The sequence below is a fragment of the Sorghum bicolor genome, chromosome 2 (assembly GCF_000003195.3).
Source record: "Sorghum bicolor cultivar BTx623 chromosome 2, Sorghum_bicolor_NCBIv3, whole genome shotgun sequence".
NCBI lineage: Eukaryota > Viridiplantae > Streptophyta > Magnoliopsida > Poales > Poaceae > Sorghum > Sorghum bicolor.
Genome location: NC_012871.2, coordinates 9,269,403 through 9,289,470, shown reverse-complemented (window position 1 = coordinate 9,289,470; position 20,068 = coordinate 9,269,403). Strand labels below are relative to the sequence as shown.

Below are 20,068 nucleotides of genomic sequence, written 5' to 3'. Positions count from 1 at the left end.
AGGCCCCTCGACAAAACCCAGCACCATTATCGGAAAACTACCGAATTGACACGTCATGCCCGTCCGCATCGAAAACATGTCGATTAATCCAATGCACAAACGACATGTCTTCCTCTCTGTCAGGTGTCCGTACTTCGATTTCTTTGAAAGCTCTCTTCAAAGCATTGGAGATTGGACTATATAAGCCTCGGGTCGGGAATCATAACGAAAACATTCAGAGAAGCTCATTTCCATCGCTAGTAGTTCCAGGGTGAGAGGAGCGAGGTTCGGTTTTCGACATGGCCATGTCTTCAGTTTTGAGTGAACTTACCAGTAGATCCATATCGTTCCTGATGGACAAATGCTCGAGGCAGCTGGCCTCGCCGCCGACAATAGAGGAGACGCTGAGCAACCTACAGCGGCTTCTCCTCCAGGTTCATGTCATCGGCGACGAGGCTGATGAGCGGCACATCAGCAACCAGGCCATGCTGCGGCAATTGAACCAGCTAAGGAAGGACATGTACAGAGGGTATCAAACGCTTGACACCTTCAGATGCCGAGTGAGCCCATCTTTCACCCCATCCATTTACAGACCAGCTAAGGAAGGACATGCACAGAGGGTATCAGCAGCGGCGGCAGCAGCAGCTCAAGCGAAAAAGAGCAGCTCAGACAAGTTCTTGGCTGCCTGGAGGCCGCCATCAGAGATACGAGTGAGCTCGTTGTGTTCTTGAGTGGATGCCCTCGCCGGTGCCGCCAGCCCTACAGTATGTACCTGATTCTGAGCAACTGCATGTTCGGTCGCCGAATGGAGATGGCAAGAATCATGGAATTCCTGTTGCAAGAAGAGGTTCCCATCGATGGAAACCCAGGTGTCCTGCCCATTGTTGGCCCGAGGAGGATAGGGAAGAGCACCCAAATTGAGTACGCTTGCAAGTTTTGCAACCACGAAAGAGTGCGCGTGACCACTTCTCTCAGATCATGTGTTTCAGAAAATGTGGTTCAAGAGATGAGAGAACAGTGGCAACTCTAAGCGTGACTGTGATGTAATCAAGCATCGTAGCCGTGCCAATGGAGAAGCAAGGATATTATTGGTGATAATCGAACTAATCGGTGCCATGCATGGATGAAGATGTCTGGAGGAAATTGTACTCTGATTGCAAACAGCATGTTGCAGATGGAACTAAAATGATTGTCGCTAGTCGATCAGACAAGATTGTAAGGTTTGGAACAACGCAAGTGAAATTCCTCACACCAGAAGAGTACTGGTACTTCATCAAGGTGCGTACGTTCGGTAGCACGGACACACAAGAGACAAGACCACCCGGAATTGGCGTCAATGGCCATGGACTTGGCTCATGAGATGCCCGGGTCGTTCTTGGCCGCAAACCATTTTGCCCGAGCTACTGAAAGCCAATTTCGACGCCCGCCCATTTCTGGAGCATGGCTCTTGCAAGCGTGAAAAAGTTCAAGCGGCTCAATAATACTTCGGTCCACGGAGAGAGATCGAAGTGCTGATTTCTGGCAGGGTTTGCAGCCGGTATATGCCCGAAGAGTGAACAATGCAAGACGTCTCTCCTGAATATTTGGTGATTCTTCATGACTATGAAACAGGTTCTGTTCAGGACAAGGCTCAAAACGATGGCCCCCAGATGAGTATTGGAGATTTCTTGTTTGGTAGCAACGATGTTACACCTTGTAGGAGGATGGAAGTTGTTGCATGGAGATCACATTTACCACCTCACTACAACTACGTGTGGGACTGTGGGGTGTGGAGGCCACAGCGAATTGTCTCCAGTTCCAGGAGGAAGAGGATTCAACAGATTCAGAGCTGATCGTTTTATTGTTGTCTCTCATGACTTCGATTCAGAGGTGGAACAAAATAAGATGTACTCTCTCCGTTTTTTCCCCTGCTTTTTCATTTCGGTTTCTGTGGTGTCTGAATTCTGAAATAGTGTGCTTGTGCCTGCTATTTACCAATGAAACAAAAAATAATGATTTCACATACCTATTTTGTCTACTAGTAGTAGTTCACGTCTTTTGTGAGGAAAATTAAAATGTAGTTCAAACGGTGAAGGTTTGACGACGGAACCATCACAGCCTGGCTTTGATCTGTGGCCGTCGTCTCTTGATGGTCTTGGAATCTGAAGATATCGTCAAGCGTATGATACCCTCTGTACATCTCCTTCCTCATCTGGTATTCTGGTGCAGTTGCCGGAGCATGGCCTGATTCGTGAAGACAATTCGCACTGCCGAATTCCTTTATTTCTAATCTTCTGAAAATTTGTTTAGGGCAGTCCCAATGGAAAAAAACTAGTACAATTTCTATAACATAGGATATAGTGCCAAGAAACTATCCTTCCCAGTGCCAAAATTTCCTCTACTGTTAAAAAAAATTAACCAATCATTCATCATATTTCTCTCTCTCGTCTCTTGATTGTTTGTGCATAAACCATATGGTGGTTAGATACAGAGAGCAAGGATGCGGAGTCAGCGAGTCCGCGTTGGCCTGCGCGGTCGCGCGGAGCCCGCGACAAGGCAGCTCCGGCGAGCCGGCAGTGAGATGGGAGTAGCACGGGAGGACAAGAGCGCGACATAGGTGCCGCGAGGCGGCATGGGGTTAGCACACGACGAGCAAGTGCGGCGGTTACGGCGAGATGATGGAAGCAGCGCAAGAGGACAGGAGCAGCAAGGCGGCGTCTAGCCTGCGCGACTTCTTGCGAGCCTACACGGCAAGGCAGACCGGCGAGTCGGCGTCGTGCCTACACGGGTGCGCACGAGCCCACGCCGAGGTGGACCGGTGAGGCGGTGTCGAGCTTGCGCTGCCGCGTGCGAACCTGCGCGAACCGAGCCTGCGGCGAGGTGGACCGACGAGACGAGAGCCGTGGGCGAGCCAGCGGCGAGACACGAGTAGCTTGGTTGATCGGTGAGTGACGAATTGTTATGATTTCTTGCCAGAACGCATCGGTGTTGGCTTGGCCCAGTTGCCCACGGCATGAACTCGTCCACGGACACCACGACCGCACGCGCCGACCCCTTGAAGCTGAGCAAAATGCCGCAGAGCGCAGGTTTGCAGCGCGCGCGAAGCTTGGTGCGGCAACAGCGGATCCGAAGGAGGACGATGGAAACCGGTGGTTTCTCTCCAATGCATTTTTTATCGTTTCTTCGTGTGTTGATCTACGTGAAGACGTCGTTTCCTGGGGAGAGGAAACGGTTTCTTCCTTTTTTTACGCTCTCTCTTCATTAATTTCTTTGCCACATCAGCAAATTGCTGAGTTGTCCTTGTAATTAAGACACATAGAAACTACCATAAATATCTCATTGGGACTGCCCTTACTATACGTGGGCCTACTTTGTTCCTTTTCCACCAGTATTCGCACGATGAAAAGGGGGAAATGCCCGCCCATTTTTTATTTAATTCCAAAAATTAATGCTTGCAAAGAAGTAACGTTAAAAAAACATGCGGTAATAGATGATATATTTTTAATGTCCAAAATGCCAAAAACGGATGTAGTGGTATAGCAGCCTTGTCCCAGATCACAGAATTGCTAAATTTATTATAGTGATAAAAAAAACACTGAGAGAAATCAGCTGAAAAGAATGAATTAGACAGTTACGTACGTTGATGTTTTTTGATGTTTTTGTTTCAGAAAAAAAAAATAGGTGGCTTTTCTGAATCAATGCTATATATAACAAGCAGTAAGCACTTTACAATGGAGGCGGCTGAGAACAACCTGCACACAATCAGTATGCAATTTACATGCAAGCAAGCAAGTAGGAGCAGCTTAAAACAATTCAAGTTTAACTAACGTTCACCCTTTCTTGGTCTTGGGCTTGGAGAAGAACCCGCCGAGGCTGAACCCGCCGTTGCCGCCGCTCGCTTCCGGCGGAGCGGCGGCGGCTTTCTTGGGCGCCGGGGCGGCGGGGGCCTTGCCGCCCGCCACCTTGTTCAGGATGGGGTCCGTCTCCAGCAGCTGCTCCTCCTTGTACAGCGCGCCGAAGATGGTGTCGAACAGGCCCTTCTCCTCCCCGCCCTGCTTCGCCGCCGTCACGACCTTGGTCGCGGCGGGGACGTGCAAGGTGGAGGACCGTGCGCGGCGCCCCGCCATGCTCGTCGTCCTGGCCGCCGGCGATGCCACGGCCGGCGCCACCGTGCCGAAGCCTACTGATGCCATGTCTGCGCGCGGGAGTAGGTGTACGTGTGTGTGGCTGTGCGCTGCGTGTACTGGGGCCAAGAATTCTTGTGGTGTTTCACGCTGGCTCTTGTATTTGGCCCCGAAGCTCGTGGCGTCCACAGGCAGCTTATCCACACACACAGTTCAGTACTACAGCTGATGTGATGTGATCTTAACCAACTGTATGGTGCTCGCTGTAGTTTGTGGGTGATAGTAGAATATATGAATATCCAGTCAGTGTATAATATTGCCAATTCTTTTTAACAGACAATGCTGCCAACAACCCAAAATTAGGATTTCTGTCCGCGGCCGCAAACATGTTCATCTTTTGAGATTGTTTCAATTCAGCTAACGATACTACTTGTAATTTTGCAGTTTACAAGTAGTTTTTTTCTTATAGGCAAGTGAAAAATGTAGTAAGTTCAAGGGTTGGCGTTAGACTATAGAAGGGCGATCATGTAGTAGGCCATGGTGACAGTGTTCTATGAAAATGTCATGAGCTATAAATTTGTAACATTTTAGACCTTGACGAGGTCTATAATTTCTATATAATTTTTTGTTTCTGCCTATGCTCATATGAAAAATTTCTAATTTTTAATGTATATGAGTGAGTTGACAAATCAAAATCAATTTATTCAGTCCCCTATCTAAGTAGTATCTAAAAGATCATAACATTTTGCATATAGCCTCGTATTTTATATGAAATTTGTATTGTTCAAGGAGATCTACTTTTGTGTAGCATTTTTTTCCATTTGAATCCATCTTAGTGCTAAAATAATTGATCAAATCTTTATATCTGCATTTGATACATTGTATCTATTATTTCGGTGCCAACATGACTTTAAAAGAAAACTGTGAACTAGGAACTTGAATTGAGTATCTTGACAAGTTTTACAATTTTAACGTAAATTTTATCTTCGTATTGTTTTGAATGTAGTGACAGGAGCTCTGTCTTTTAATTAAGTAAAGGAGAATAAGAGTTTATGTACAAGCAAAAGGGAGGCCCAAAACAAAATAAGAAGGGTGGGGGAGGAGTGTGACCAAAGGAAAACTAAAAGCACTCTTCCCCTAGGGGGGGTTCAGCAGCTAGGCATGAGCATGTGGACAACTAAAAGCACTCTTCCTCTATTCTTTGTCTTTCTTGCTCCCTATTCGTTTGAGTTTATCAGTAATGTTTTTCTCTCACAACAATCAACGAACAGTATTTTTGTCATGAATTTTCATCCAAGCGAACAGGTCCCGATTCTTGCAGCTACTTGTAACAATTTTATCTTCATATGAGATCATATAAAAAAAGTTATGATTTTCTTAAAAAGCCCTATGCAAATAAGGGAATACTGTGCGGTGCAAACAGTTGCAAGTGAAATTCAACCAATCGAATTGATGCATTTTTAATCACCCCCGTTTCAATTGGCAATAGGCTATATATTTCTATATTTTTTATTTTTATTTGGGTAATATTTTTCCAGAAAACGAATTTATTACTAAAATATAAAAACAAAAGATACTTTAGACGAGGCAGTTTTATGGGCCGTGAAGGGCTGCAGGCCCACATCGCATTTCTTCTTCGCGCAAAAGCTCATCGCGTCCGCTTCGATCAGAACCCTAGCTGCTGTCGTCGTGCTGGCCGTTCCGCGATCCGCCGGCGGCATCCGTCAGCAGCGCCACCGAGCCCCTCTTCTCGCGTTGTTGCTGGTCAATCAGGTGTGCTGCCTTCGCGTCCCCCTCTTATTTCATCTCCCTTGAGTTCTGGGCTCTCGTTTTTCTTGGGTCTTGGATTGACCCGATCCCCTGATTGTCTGCTCTCTGTTGCGTTCTGAAGTGAGCTGCAGCAATGGCCGCGGGTGCTGCGCCGACCAATTTGCAGAAGGAGCAGGTGTGCGCCTTGTTTGCAGATTACCTTGCCCGAGTTCAAATTATATCTTTGCTGTACACGGTGCTCTGAGGAAAGGAGGATTTTCTTATTTCGCTCGAACGAACAAGCATGCCAAATTAGTTGGTTTGACAAGTAAATTTATGCCTTAAGATCGATTTGTCACCTTGTGTTGCCTAGATTTGTCAGCCTGTAATAAACTAAGAGGAAAGCATGACTATGATTTTAAAGAAATGAAGTATACGAGTTGGGAATGTTGATTGGGAAGGTGACTTCCATCAGATTTAGGGTAATTTTGAAAGGGGAACAATGTCAAATGAACTGTGATATTGCTTAGATGGCCTTACACTTAAATTACTTTAGGTTATACTGAATAGTTACAACTATTCTAGGGACTTGGATATTCTTCTATACTGATATTAAGTAGAGAATATTTTTTCCCCTTCATATTTGCCTTTCCATCGATGAGCATTGCACATTGTGACCAAATAACTGCATACCTTATACTAGTACAATTTTTAAGAGAGAAATTTATTTCTGCGCTACTCAGGAATTTTTGTCAGCTGATGGTTCCAAGTGGTGAGAAGCTAAGCATGCTAGCATGAGTGGATGTGCAGGGTGGTATGCTATTAAATTTGTGTGTACAAATGGAAATACAGTTATAGTTGTCATTCTAAGAACAAGCAAGATTTGTAGCAATTAGCATGACCGTTGATCTCCAAAGTTTTCTGATATTCAGTTTCGAATTTGTTTTACTTGGGATGCTTTATTCTATCTTTTCTCTGGTTATTTCTTGTACATGTAAACAATTGCATTCAGATTTTTTATTATCAATTGAAGCTTTTCTGAGATAATTCGTTTTATACATCTCAATAGATGTTTGGATTGGCGGAGAAAGAGATGGAGTATAGGGTTGACCTTTTCAATCGGTGAGTGATATTTCTTTGATTCTATCTTAAACTAGATCAGGAGTTCTGAACTTCGATGCAGCAACTGAAGTTCAGTTTTCTATTTATATCACTGGAATTTGTCTTCTATGTGACATTGTCTTTTGTTCTTAAATAAAATCATATTCGAAGTCATTTCTGGAAGAAGCATTACACTTTGAACTATAGAATGGATAAATTTATGCTGCCAGTTTATCTGATATTCCATCTTTGGCCTTGTTTAGATCCGAATTTTTTTTGGATTTTGACACTGTAGCACTTTTGTTTTTATTTGACAAACATTGTTCAATCATTGAGTAACTAGGCTTAAAAGATTCTTCTCGTGATTTATAGGTAAATTGTGCAATTAGTTTTGTTTTCATCTATATTTAATGCTCCATGCATGTGCCGCAAGATTTGATGTGACGAGGAATCTTGAAAAATTTTTGGTTTTTGGGGTGAACTAAACAAGGCCTTTGTTTCACTATTACAGGCTTACACATACATGTTTTGACAAGTGCATCGAGAAGAGGTACACCTGAATTTAGCACATATTTTTTCATTATCCTCTGCATTTCTCTAAATTGCTGTTACATCTACATCTTTCCTTTTGTGGTATTAGCATTTGTATATGTGAAGTACATCATATCAATGTTTTATGTGCTTCTGTAAACCCATGTGTGGTATGAAGATTTTCTGTTAAGCAAGTGGCATGAGTAATTAAGTGGGCACCTCTTGATGTATTAGCCTGTTTTCGCACCCCCAGTGTTGTGCTGTCTGTAGTAACTGCCTTTTGCTGGGTGTGTTGGTTTGGCTGAAGTTTGTTGGCTTATGCTGCTGACCAGTAGTTTTATGTTTTGCACCTAGCAAATCGTTTGCTACCATCGTTAAAAACTTTCTTGTGTAAACTCTGTAATTTCATTGTTACAAGTAATGAAATTTGGGTGTGCCTTGGTGTGGAGAAAATGTGTGATATGAAGATAATCATATGATACATTTAAACTGTTTAAGACAACTATAGCACCTCCCAGTATTAAAGTTTGCTTTCTTGGATTCATTGCCATGGTGTCAGTAAATACACGAACTCATGAACTATATGTGATTGATTTGGATTGTATTCACTGTATCTCTAGGCACAAGGATGCTGAGCTCAATATGGGAGAGAACAGCTGCATTGACCGATGTGTTTCTAAGTATTGGCAGGAAAGTTTGTTTCTGTGTTCTTGGTCCATTCCGTATTGAATGTTCATCTTGTTTTTGGCAGTTTTACAGCTTTTATTAGTGAAAAAAAAGATAGTTTGTCCACAATAAACTAGCTTAAAATGTGAAATGCTGAATTTGGAGACATCATTGCACTTTTGTGCTTGTTACTGGGACATATTTTAGCACCAAGGAGTAATGATCTTTATCGACTAGTGCTATTTGAAAAAGACAACCTCATTAGTGCTTGATTTCTACAGCAAAATAATTTTTTATTGTTTCTTTGCTTCAGCCTCAAAAGGTACTACTCTTTTTTCCTTTGGGATTCATGTCTAAGAAGCAAATAAATTTGGTTACATATAATTTTTCATGTTCTAGCTATGGCATCATATGTTTGAACTGCACTTGTTTGCATGGATCTAGTATTTACTGTGCCTTCATATTAAATTGGACTATAAATAGCTCAGATTTGATGCCTAAGGCTCTCTGTCTCACTCTGCTGTAGTCTCTACCAATGCAGAAACTAGAATTATCCATAATGACATTCAATTAGCCTTCAAGTTTCCCCTCAATTCAGTTAATTTCTCACTGTTGTTTCCGTATTACTTCTTCAGGTGACTAATCTAGTTGGACAGCTTCTTGGAAATCAGCCTAAAATGTGAACTGAGATGAAATTTTGTTCGTGGTGTACTTCTACAATTTTGGTTTTAGGGTTTGATGGATTACTAGTTAAACTAGTGATACATGATAAATTCAAGAGAGAAATTATCTCTCAAATTATTAGCATTGTATTGTTTGGACATGATGGAGAAACCTACTTGTGAGGCTTTGGTACAAATTCTACATGCACCTTTTGTTTCAGCTCACGAATTTTACTTTTATCAGCACAAATGTGCAACCTCACTGAAAGGATAAGCTACTCCCTCCAGTCACAAATAAGAGACCTTATATGACTGTTGCTTAAAGTCAAACGTTTCAAAGTTTGACTTCAAAATATTTTGGTCACAGTGTAAAGTATTTGAGACAAAAAAAAATCAAATATTTTTGGCAGGATTGGATTCTACCATGATTGATTGTATTAATAGAGAGGCAGGAAACTTGAAACTTTTTGAGCCTGTTTGGAAGCCCGGTGGCCCTTTGGTGTTGAGGGCGAAGTCGTCGGTCTGGGACCATGGCAGCGCAACCTGGGCTAAAGAGTAGCAGAATGTCCTGTTCGTTGCCAAGTTGTCTCGCTTACCAAACATCAAGCTTATTATCAGTGAAAAATATGTCATTGTGTGTCCTTATGCACAACAAACACAAACTGCAATGGGATACACCTACAGGTGACAAAACAACACCGCACTTCTAAACGTCAGTGTGCATATGAATCCTTTTGGCACCATATTACATCAAAAAAAAAAAAAGACAAATGTGTTACTTCTAACACATTGTGACGCAAACACTTGGCTTGAAGCAAAACAAAGCAGATTTTTTTTGCAGAGAGTTTTGGTGCGACTGGAAGTCCGAACAAGGAACGTCTGTCTCTTAAGCTTAAATCCCCTGCGGCAAGAGCTCGCCTTTCTGTTTATTTTGCAAGGCCATGACAGCACACACGGCACGTACAAGCAAACCTTCTCTCTTCACATGCCTCGTAAGGCTGCGTGCCAATTGCCAATGTAGCACCTCGCCAACCTTGCCATGAAACCCAGCCAGTGACGCAGTGTCATCAGCCGACACCAATCTTTCTCAGACAGCAGCCCCAGCCAGGAAATCCAGCACCACCAGCAGCAGCACCGATGGCCGGCGACGACGGACGTGCTCCCACTCCCACCGGCCGCCGCGTTGTGATGTTCCCGTTCCCGTTCGGGAGCCACATCACCCAGATGCTCCAGCTCGGGGAGCTCCTCCGCGCGCGGGGGCTGGGCGTCACCGTGCTCCACACCGACTTCAACGCGCCGGACCCGGCGTGCCACCGGGACCTCACCTTCGTGTCCATCCGCGAGACCCTCCCCGCCGACGTCGTCGCCAGCCCCGACATGGTGGAGCAGATGATCCGGCTCAACGCCGCCTGCGAGGCGCCGTTCCAGGCGGCGCTCGCCGAGGAGCTTCTGGCGGCGCGCGGCGGTACTACTACCGTCGTCGCCTGCGTGGTGGTCGACCGGCAGTGGTACAGGATGCTGGGCGCCGCCACGCGTGTCGCCGTCCCCGCCCTCGCCCTCTGCGCCGACGGCGCCGCCACCTTCCTCAGCATGCTCGCCACGCCAAGGCTCGTCGCCGACGGCTACCTCCCCATCAAAGGCACGTCGTTCGATCTTCTCCTTCCCTTGATCCCTTCTCCCGTGGAACAAACTCTGTTGATCTTGCGCCACCGGCACCGACACAGGTCACTCGTTTTTCTCTTGTTGCATGCGTGCAGAAGAGCGGCTGGACGAGGCGGTGCCGGGCCTGGAGCCGCTCCGCGTGCGCGACCTGATCCGCGTGGACGGCAGCGACGACGAGACGGTGCTCCGTTTCATCACCCTCGACGCCGAGGCCGTGCGGGCGTCGTCGTCGGGCGTGGTGCTCAACACGTTCGAGGGCATCGAGGGCGCCGAGCTGGCCAAGGTCCGGCGAGAGCTGTCGGGCCGCCCGGCCTTCGCGGTGGGCCCGCTGCACCTGCAGGCGCCGCCGGCGCCGGCGGCCGGGCGAGGGCAGTTCCAGCACGCGCCGGACCGGAGCTGCCTGGCGTGGCTGGACGCGCGGCCGCCGCGGTCCGTGCTGTACGTCAGCATGGGCAGCGTGGCGCGCGTGGACCGCGCCGTGTTCGAGGAGACGGCGTGGGCGCTGGCGGCCAGTGGCGTGCCGTTCCTGTGGGTGCTCCGCCGCGGCTCCGTCGTCCGTGGCGGCGGTGGCGCCGCCGGCGTGGACGCGGAGGAGGAGGAGGTGCCGCCGCCGGTGCCGGAGGAGCTCCGCGAGACGGTGAGGCACAGGGGCAAGATCGTGGCGTGGGCGCCGCAGAGGGAGGTCCTGGCGCACCCGGCGGTGGGTGGGTTCTGGACGCACTGCGGCTGGAACTCCATGGTGGAGGCCATAGCCGAAGGGGTGCCCATGCTCGTGCAGCCGTTCTTCGCCGAGCAGATAGTGAACGCGAGGTACGTGACGCACCAGTGGGGCGTCGGGTTCGAGGTCGGGAAGCCGCTGGAGAGGACGGCCATGGCGAGGATGATCAGAAGGCTGGTGGTCGGGGAACTGGGGCCGCAGGGGCCGAGGGAGAGAGCTCGGTTACTGATGGGGCAGGCGAAGGAGTGTGTTGCTGAAGGAGGAGCAGCTAGTTTGGCTCTTGATGGCCTGGTGGAGTACATTTCGTCGCTTTGATCGATCAGCTTTCAGGTTTGAGTTGAGCATGATCAGCAGGATGCTCTGAATAATGAACTGCATGTCATGTTCTGATTTATCTATGTGTAATAAGGATCTTCCTTTGAGTGATATATCGCTATATGGATGATGATGACATCCCGTGATGGGTGGCGCGATTGAAAATTGTGCGACCCTTCTTCCTCATTGCTTGTGCGGCCCTTGTCCCGCTTTTGCTTGTAATGCTGCCTCACAAAACCCCTCTTCCGCCACTTCCTCAGTCGCTCTTCCATCACGCACAGCCGATGGCTCCCGCCGCCTCACCCACCTTCCACCGCCGCCCCCCATCGACCTTGTCCTCCCCCAATCACACGGTTGTCGACGACCTCTTCGACACAACGACATCACTGCCAGCCTCGTTCAGCCGCCATCTCCCACCAACCCCCCCCCCCCATACAGTGCCCCTGCCTCCTTAGCCCACCTACCTCCCTTTTCCCACATACCCTGTTTTACACCCACCGATGTGTGAGCCCTGTTGGGACACGAATACGAGCCGTGGAGGCAAAGGAACACTGCGGCAAAGAGAACCACCATTAACAAATTGCTTGAGTTATGTGCAGGGAAGTAAACCAGAGGCCTTCGCCCCTACAGTCCTGCCCAGCAAAGGCCGGCGGATTGAGGCGAAGGTCTGTCAGGCTTGGCCCAAGGTAGAGGCTCTAGAGGTGGCAGTGAAGATGACAGCCCAAGCAGCAAGGCGGAAGATAACAGCCCAAGCGGCAAGGCGAAGCTAGCTCAAGCAAAGGCTTTTGGGCGGAGGCCTTGAGGAATCCTCAAAGACCTACGTTGACAAGAAAGAAATCCCCGGGGGGAGCGCGATATGTTAGGCCATGGGCCATCTGCAAGCCCACAGACACGGCCCAAGAAGCAAAGGTGGTGCAAGAAGTTAAGACCTAGAATACACCTAGCGGTTGTATTAATAGGAGAATATACTTGGAATGTACTCTAGCTGGACATCATATTTTCCAACAATCCCTCTCTTGGAACCCTAACCACTGGCCTTATGTGACTCTTCTTTCTCTTTGACAAGGCGTGGAAGGGTCGCGTGAGTGCATGAACACGCAATTGTGTGACCCATCACGTGTTTAAGTTTGCCCAAATGAAAACTTTGTGGAGATGTTCGCTTGTTGTGCACAAATGTTGCTAGGGATTTCACTAATCCATGTGCTTAAGAACTACACGCCTCGCGAGGCATCCTAGAAGACTTCAGACGTTGTTTAGGAATGAGGACTCACCATTAACATGTCCAAAACTAAAATTGTCATAACATTTCCATGGACAACAGTGGCGGATCTAGAAAAGGAGCAAAAGGAGGGCTAAGTTAGAAGGCTAGAAATTTTATTAGCGACACACTAATAATTGGACAGCATGTTGATTGAGTTCCCTGGCAAATATTTGGGATGACCCATGCTGACCATGAATACGAGAGACTCCCGTGAAACGTACATGTGCAATCTAGAAGATTGGCCCAAGATTGCCGAGCTAGAAGGAAGGTTCCTTTCCTTGGCCAATAAGACATAGAGAACCTCTAAAATCATATGCTCTTCAGCTCTTGGGCAGCAGCTTGCGTTTCGTGAGGTGAGGAGCATGTCGGTATTGAGCTTCTGTATTTTGTGATTGGGATACCAGGAGACCGAAGTAGAGCGCTCGTTTTTTTTTTTTTTTTTTTTTGAGAATCAAGTAGAGCGCTCGTGGCACCTTCTGCTTCTGGCCTATCTTGGGCTCTTGGCCCACTTCGAATCCAAGGCCCGTCAAGCTAATTAGATACCTTTACGCTCTGTAGGCCCGTCACATTTCGCAATTGCATAGCCCTAGTCTAATGGGGAAAAATTGATCTAGCGCAACAACACACCAACAATCACACTGGTGATTCTCAAAAAAAAGAACCAACAACCACACTGATTCAACACAGATTATGCTAAAAGAAAAGGATAACTGAGTTCAGCATCAAGCAGTTTGCTCTAGTTGAAACATATTATCTCAATTGAAAATGTTGAGTCACCAACCAAATGGAGCAAACGACCATTCCACCAAACAGCCAACTCCACTACAATTCTCGGTCATCAAAGCCATTTTGGCACACAAGCATCTCAAAACAAAACAAAACAAGAGTAGCAACTGTATTGCACATACAATGATACAATAAAGCACCCAATGCCAAATCACTGATCCAGCACACACGAAGCACTGTTAGCTTACTTAGGCAAACTGCATGCTTCGGCCACGAAGGGCTGTCCTAGCTTTGTAAATAAGAGGAATCAGAACATTCATATGAACTCTCATGTTTGCGGTGAGGACTTCATGTCGTCGTTCGCTGCTCTTTTCCCCACACCTTTGTATTCGGAGCTGGTGGCAGCTCTGTTATCCTCATCAGCCTCCTCAACAGTAAGGGATCCAGTGCTCATCAGTTCCTTAACTTTGCGGTACTCATCGTAGTGGGCACGGCGATGCTCCTTGAAACTCAATCTTGTTGTGTCAGCTTCTGGGTCTGCAAACAGTAATGTCCGATCGTATTACAAAAAGACACTGCAATTGTGTACTACGACAGTAGTGATCAAGTAATGCTAATTGTGTACTACGACAGTAGTGATCAAGTAATAGTAGATCAGACTTTATAACGATAATGACATGGCATTTAACATTTTTTTGTGCCACGTGTACCTTGAGTTTTATGACCAATTCTGTCTTGCTTAAGGAACAACAAGAACAATGAAGTTTGCCTTGTTTAATACTAGGAAATTGAGAATGTGTCTAATTAATTGGACTAGTTATGAACTTAAGGAAGCTCGAGTAGAACAGAGTTGTTTCCCTTGTGATTGTGAAAATAAATGGAAGTGTGAACTACTCTGCCAATCAAACATCAAAATGTCCATCTTTGGGTAGGATATACATAATATTCAAGACTGATTTTTTTAAAACCTTTTCTTGTTCACTGAGAAAATAATTATGTTATCTTAATTTGACCCATTTAACTATCTTACCAAAATGAATAAGAAAACTAATATGAGCACAGTCCTGCAACCAGAAATAGAAAATTGTAACAGCTGGGCAAGAAGTTTACCATCATCTTGTTCTATTGCGTCTGTATCATCATCTGACGATCCCCAACCGTCATCCTTTGAATTGCTATTGCTTGAAGAAGCCACACCATTTAAGGCTGTTAAGATAGCTTCAGCCTGGACAGTCTCATCGAGACATTTGTCGAAAGGACGTGTTGGCGACAGTGACCCTAGAAGGCAAGCAGTCAGCCAAATAATCATGTGCACACTAGGGAGTACTAAAATGGTCAGATATAGTGTGATGCAGGTCAGCAGGTGGCAAGATGTCTACCATCATCATCTATCATAGGGTGATATGGTGTCTTTGGCTCTGTTATCTTCTGCCTGACTGGTTTGTTTGACTCAATTTCATACAGATTGTCCTCATTCCACTTCACACGGTGAGAGCTACTGAAAAAGGGTCCAAGCATCAGAAGCTAAATCAAGAAAATGGCCATAAGATATGGACTGTATCACATGTGATATGTGTATGTAACAATAGATATGCACATTTCTGAAATCATTCCTTCAGAGTGCCAACACAAGAAAAAGAAACTCAATTGATGTTTTTTTTTTCATTTTAAAGCCAAGCCATTTTACATATTGGCTCTATTGACCCTTCCAATTTTGAGATGCAAGGTTCCAAAACCAATCAAAATCAACACAAGCAGTATCGATAAACAAAGCAATGTTTGTGTACAATGCTGAAAAGTAAATGTTCCATCCATCATCTCAGTTCTTAACTCTCAACTATTTGTCACACAAAAACCAAATGAGCACTATTTAGTATTGAAATGGAAATACATAAACTTCAAATAAAAACATGAGTTCACGCGATAATACATTTTTTCCCATGAAATGCAACGACTTCATCAATAAAGACTTTGACAGCATAATGTAGTGAAATTGGATACAACAACCAGGCTGTACCAAAGATCTAACACAAACTCCCTCAATTTCGCAATAATTGTCAACCTCACCATGCACAAAGGCAAGGGAAGCACTAAGCATAACAAAAAGATTAGCGACAACTGGCCATACATATCCCTTTTAAATACCCTTCCACAATACTTAGGATGGAGTAGAGCACAGAAACATCTCAACAAGTATACAATATTATTCCAAAATGTATAAACATTTTGAAATGATATGGTCCATTGGTCATATACATGCAAATTCTGTTAGCACGTAATTTATATCTCAATCTCCTTGTAAGTCCAATGTAAACTGTAACACTGCCACACTGGCACAATATAGCAGGAGTGAAGTAGGTGGTCCTTGGACCAAAGTGCAGCATAGCTTAAATAGATTATATGACAAGAAAAAAAAAGATTTAGCACAGAAATGACAAATAAACCATAGGACTTAAGACATTTTTTTCTGGTACATTACTTACAAATTGCTAAGTTCAAACATGAGAACTAGCTGAATGAATAGGTAGAGAGTGAGTTATAAATGAATGGGTCTGGTTTATATGCATCAGACTCCATAAACTGTTTGGAACAGAAATTCAGAGATGGAGAAACTAGGAGTACTGACCTCATGCTTGAAGTGTTGAACTTCACTAATGAAAAGTGAATGGTGCTCTCACAATCTTTACAAACAAAATCTGCTGATGAAGGCAAAATATTAGTTCATTACATTAAATATTCAGATTTTTCAATGGCAGCTTCAAGTTTTCATTCAGGAAAAACCGAAATGTATATAGTAATATCAGAAAGTAAGATATAGTTGCAAGTAGGATATAAACATATGAGCTGACAATGGCACTTGTGTGAACCAAGGAAATCATTCACAGCCATTTCCCCACATCTGATATTGTCCTAAGTTGATGATACATAATTGATTCATTCAATAAATCAATCAGAAAATGCTTTGTGCACTTCAGTGGCGTAGACTCTTTTCATCTAACATAAACCAGTAGTGTGTCTTCACGCACCTTTGATAACAACAAAATGACCTTTCTAATTAACAAAAACAGCAATATGTGTAAGGATGAAGAATCCTTTCCTCCATTTTGTTCCCATCAACATCAACAGATAAAAAGTTTTTTGCCATAATGATTGGCCTGGTGCAGCGGATTTGGACAACCCTGAAACCCAGCCCTTTTTGCAATACAATGAACCAATTGCAGCTGTATAGCCAGTTTCATGGAGCAAATTAGCTGTCAACCAAAAGTACAGTGCTATCAGTCAACCAATATCACCATAATGCATTAACATCCCCCACCCAGTTGGCTTGGCTAGTAATGCTCAACTACCTCTTCCACCATAGACCGAATCTGAAAGTATCACTTACAGCAATGGTGGCATGCGATGGTACAAGAAAACTAGCACACTAATGTAAGCAAGATTATTTGCAAGCTTGGGAACGACAAACAGAAGATTGTGCAGTGGCAAGTTGACTCGCTCGCACGATATGAACTCAACCTGAGCATTGCAGCTTGTATTATATTATGCAAATCGCAGATGAGCATCTTATTCAAGTCGTGCTACGATTCCAGGATATGTTGCCTACTTCAGTAAGAGCTGCTTAGTATGCCCACCCCGCCTAACAGGCCAATGCTTCTTGAACTGAGATGAATTTTGCTTGAGCATGGCCACATGGGTAAAGCTATTGCAGATTGTATAAAATAAAATTGAACAAATATAACAAACACTGCCAAGTTGGCTATCATATCAACAATTTTGAGTCAAAGGCGCCTAGGTGGGAAATTGTCTTAAGATTATCGCAATCTGTGTCCGTCTTTACAAGTCCATCCAACTGATTGTATATGAGATTAACGAGCATATGTGCAGAGCAAGAGCAGGGTCGGACCAAGCAAAGGACATGGGTGTACACAGCCGATAATTTTTTGCAAAAGAACGAAATTAGAAGGCATAATAATACAGGTATACACTTGCAATTAGATCAGATCCGATTATTAAGAAAAGCCAGAATAGCTTAGGTGAGGCTTGTGGTGCTCGGCTTCGCAAAGAAGGCAGGGAATAGAAGAGGCGGGCATACCTTGTCGGTGCTCGTTGCCGGAGAAGGGCCCGACGAAGCCCTGGGAACCTGGCGAAGGGCGGCGGCGGTCGTCGCCGAGAGAGAGAGCACGCGGGGAAAAGGCGGCGAGGTGGGGGACTGGGGAGAACGCGCACCCACAGCCACACCCACACGGCACGGGCTACTGGCACATGGGCCGTTCCTTTTTCTTCGAACAATATATTTTTGTATTCTTTCTTGACTGTAGAGCACTCGCAATACAGAAAACATAGTGTTTTCCATAAACATTAATTATAGTGTCATCTAAGCATTTTACTGATATGATAAGAGAGTTATTGAAGAGAGAGAGCAAAAATCATAGAAACTGGGTCTAAATTAGAAACCATGTCTACACAAAATCTAAGATATGAAGTGATATGATTGGTTAAGAATGGAGAGAGAATGAATATGATTGGGTAAAAAAAAATATTTTATAGAAATTATCCATTGGGACTATAGTTTCTATATATAGTGTCTATAAAAATTAATACATATAGAAACTACATGTAGTTTCTGACATTGGGAGTGCCCGTATACAGCTAGTCAAAACGTACATAAAAAAAACTATTTTATACTTCCTCCACTCTGTACTAATAATTCAAGTCATTTTAGATGAGAATACAATTTTCAAAGCACGACTTTAACTTCTTATTTTATAAAAATACTTATTAGAAAATGATATAGGTACGTTTTTATGAAACTACTCCCTCTGCATGAAAACATGCAACTATGGGTTGCATGCGAGAAAAGATAGTTCACGTTTGACCAAGTTTCTAGTGAATAATATTCATATTTATGGCTCCAAATTAATTTATTATAAAAATATATTTCATAATTAATCTAATGATGTTTATTTAATATTATAAATATTGATTTTTTTTATTTATAACTGGTCAAACTTAAGATACTAAACCCATGACACTATGCTGTATATTTTCCTGAACGCAGGGAGTACTTTTCAAGACAAACCTATTCATATGGTTTAATTTAAAAGTTATTTATGATTTATATTTCTAATATTTGATCTAAATCTTATCCAAAACAACTTGAATTATCAGTACAGAGAGAGTATAGGATAGGACTATCCATAGTTTACAATTTGTAATTGAAACATAAATATGTAATGATATATGATGTGGTTTGTGTAGGGATTGCAGTGGGTGGTATTTAAGTCTGAACTCCGTGGATTTTGGGTCCAGCGGGTTCGGTACCTGAAAGGCCGAACTTTATTGGGTTTGGTTTCGGGTTTTAGTTTCCACTCGCGAATATCCAATGGAGGTCTAAAATATATTATTTTGAATAAAACTCATGTTTTTATTAATAAATTATTAATGTAAGCCATTAAGTTTGTTTTAAGTTGAGTCATGAAATTGTGTTTTGTTTATTGCCTCTTTGTTTATACGCGTGAATATGTAATATATATCATGCATGTGTTGCTAGAAATTTATTGTTGTTTTAAATTGTTATATAGTGGTGGGTTTGGGGATCTGGTCGGGTTTCGGGATGCACCGGGTTCGGTTTTGGATTTGGACTATCGCCAAAATGGTGTTTGGGGCGGTTTCAGATTTTGATTTTGAGTTTTGGGTTTAGGTCCAAGGAGACTCCACCTGACCCGAATTTCTACATTTGTGGAATACAACGTATTTCTACATGACCCTAGTGATTTACAATATGAGAGATATGACTATTTAGTTGATGATTAGAAAGATGCGACTATTGGCAAAATTTAAGAGCAACTCTAGTAGGTTCCATACTTAAACCCCCATTGGGGGAGCCAAGCACGCCGAGGGAGGGCCTCGTCGGGGATGGAGAAGGAGGCCAACTGGCATTGGAGAGGTACGAGCGAGTGCGGTTCCACGAGCACATGGGAGGGGAAAAGGACCACAATTGTCATTTGAGGGCTTGGTCTAGGGCCCCTAGGAATGAGAGGTGGGTGGGGGATTTGAGAGCCTTTCAAATTTGAGGGCTCTAGTAGGGGCTCTATTGGAGCTCGTTTTTTGACTCCACCCCTCAAATTTGGTTATAAGGTCTCCCCTGACTCTCTTCCGCGACGAGGCTTGCCCCTTGGTTGATGGCACCCATCCCCAGCTCTCCCCCTCCCCTAAATCACTATCTCGGTCCCTCTCCCGTGGCAAGCCCCTCCTGTTCTTGACTCCTCTCCCCAACACCTTCTACCCTAGGGTAGGCAGGCGGCGCTACCTCCGCTTTGTCTAGATGCTAATGCCGATGAGATTTAGTATGGGAAGGACAAAGAATGATGAGCGAGTCCCCTTGTGACAGTTTCTATCAAAAAGATTTGAAAAAAGGAGCAGCTCTCAAATTAAAAGTAGTGGTCCTGATTTGAAGACTCCTGCTGGAGTTGCTCTAATAGATTAGCAAGATAATAAAAACTGCATAGATTTAAGAAGAGAAGAACAATCTAAAACAATTAGAGTTTAACTCTTTTTTCATGTTGCAATAGAACATACCAAAGACTATCTCCAA

The 20,068-nt window shown here is 44.4% G+C and overlaps 4 protein-coding genes across 7 annotated transcripts; 2 read left to right on the top strand and 2 right to left on the bottom strand.

Moving 5' to 3' along the window:
* LOC8081792 lies at positions 3,564–4,267 on the bottom strand. Its single transcript, XM_002459551.2, has one exon. The coding sequence runs from the start codon at positions 4,149–4,151 to the stop codon at positions 3,789–3,791; it is 363 nt and encodes a 120-aa protein (XP_002459596.1). The 5' UTR covers positions 4,152–4,267; the 3' UTR covers positions 3,564–3,788.
* Positions 5,696–9,016, top strand: LOC8081791 (mitochondrial import inner membrane translocase subunit TIM10). Its single transcript, XM_021452311.1, has 6 exons — positions 5,696–5,855; positions 5,974–6,027; positions 6,901–6,953; positions 7,444–7,482; positions 8,084–8,153; positions 8,765–9,016. Exons 2-6 carry the CDS (start codon positions 5,986–5,988, stop codon positions 8,810–8,812), a joined length of 252 nt encoding a protein of 83 aa, XP_021307986.1. The 5' UTR covers positions 5,696–5,855; positions 5,974–5,985; the 3' UTR covers positions 8,813–9,016.
* On the top strand, positions 9,777–11,599 carry LOC8081790 (DIMBOA UDP-glucosyltransferase BX8). Its single transcript, XM_002461693.2, has 2 exons — positions 9,777–10,430; positions 10,549–11,599. The coding sequence occupies exons 1-2, from the start codon at positions 9,929–9,931 to the stop codon at positions 11,484–11,486; spliced, it is 1,440 nt and encodes a 479-aa protein (XP_002461738.1). The 5' UTR covers positions 9,777–9,928; the 3' UTR covers positions 11,487–11,599.
* Positions 13,463–17,743, bottom strand: LOC110432864. 4 transcript variants are annotated; one of them, XM_021453864.1, is made up of 5 exons: positions 17,567–17,743; positions 16,100–16,172; positions 14,853–14,968; positions 14,584–14,751; positions 13,463–14,010 (listed from the first exon to the last, which is right to left on the bottom strand). In XM_021453864.1, the coding sequence occupies exons 2-5, from the start codon at positions 16,102–16,104 to the stop codon at positions 13,802–13,804; spliced, it is 498 nt and encodes a 165-aa protein (XP_021309539.1). In that variant the 5' UTR covers positions 16,105–16,172; positions 17,567–17,743; the 3' UTR covers positions 13,463–13,801. The 4 variants fall into 4 exon arrangements, with proteins under 4 accessions (XP_021309539.1, XP_021309536.1, XP_021309538.1 ...); XM_021453861.1 differs by having other exon boundaries at positions 14,853–14,971; positions 16,100–16,169; XM_021453863.1 differs by having other exon boundaries at positions 16,100–16,169.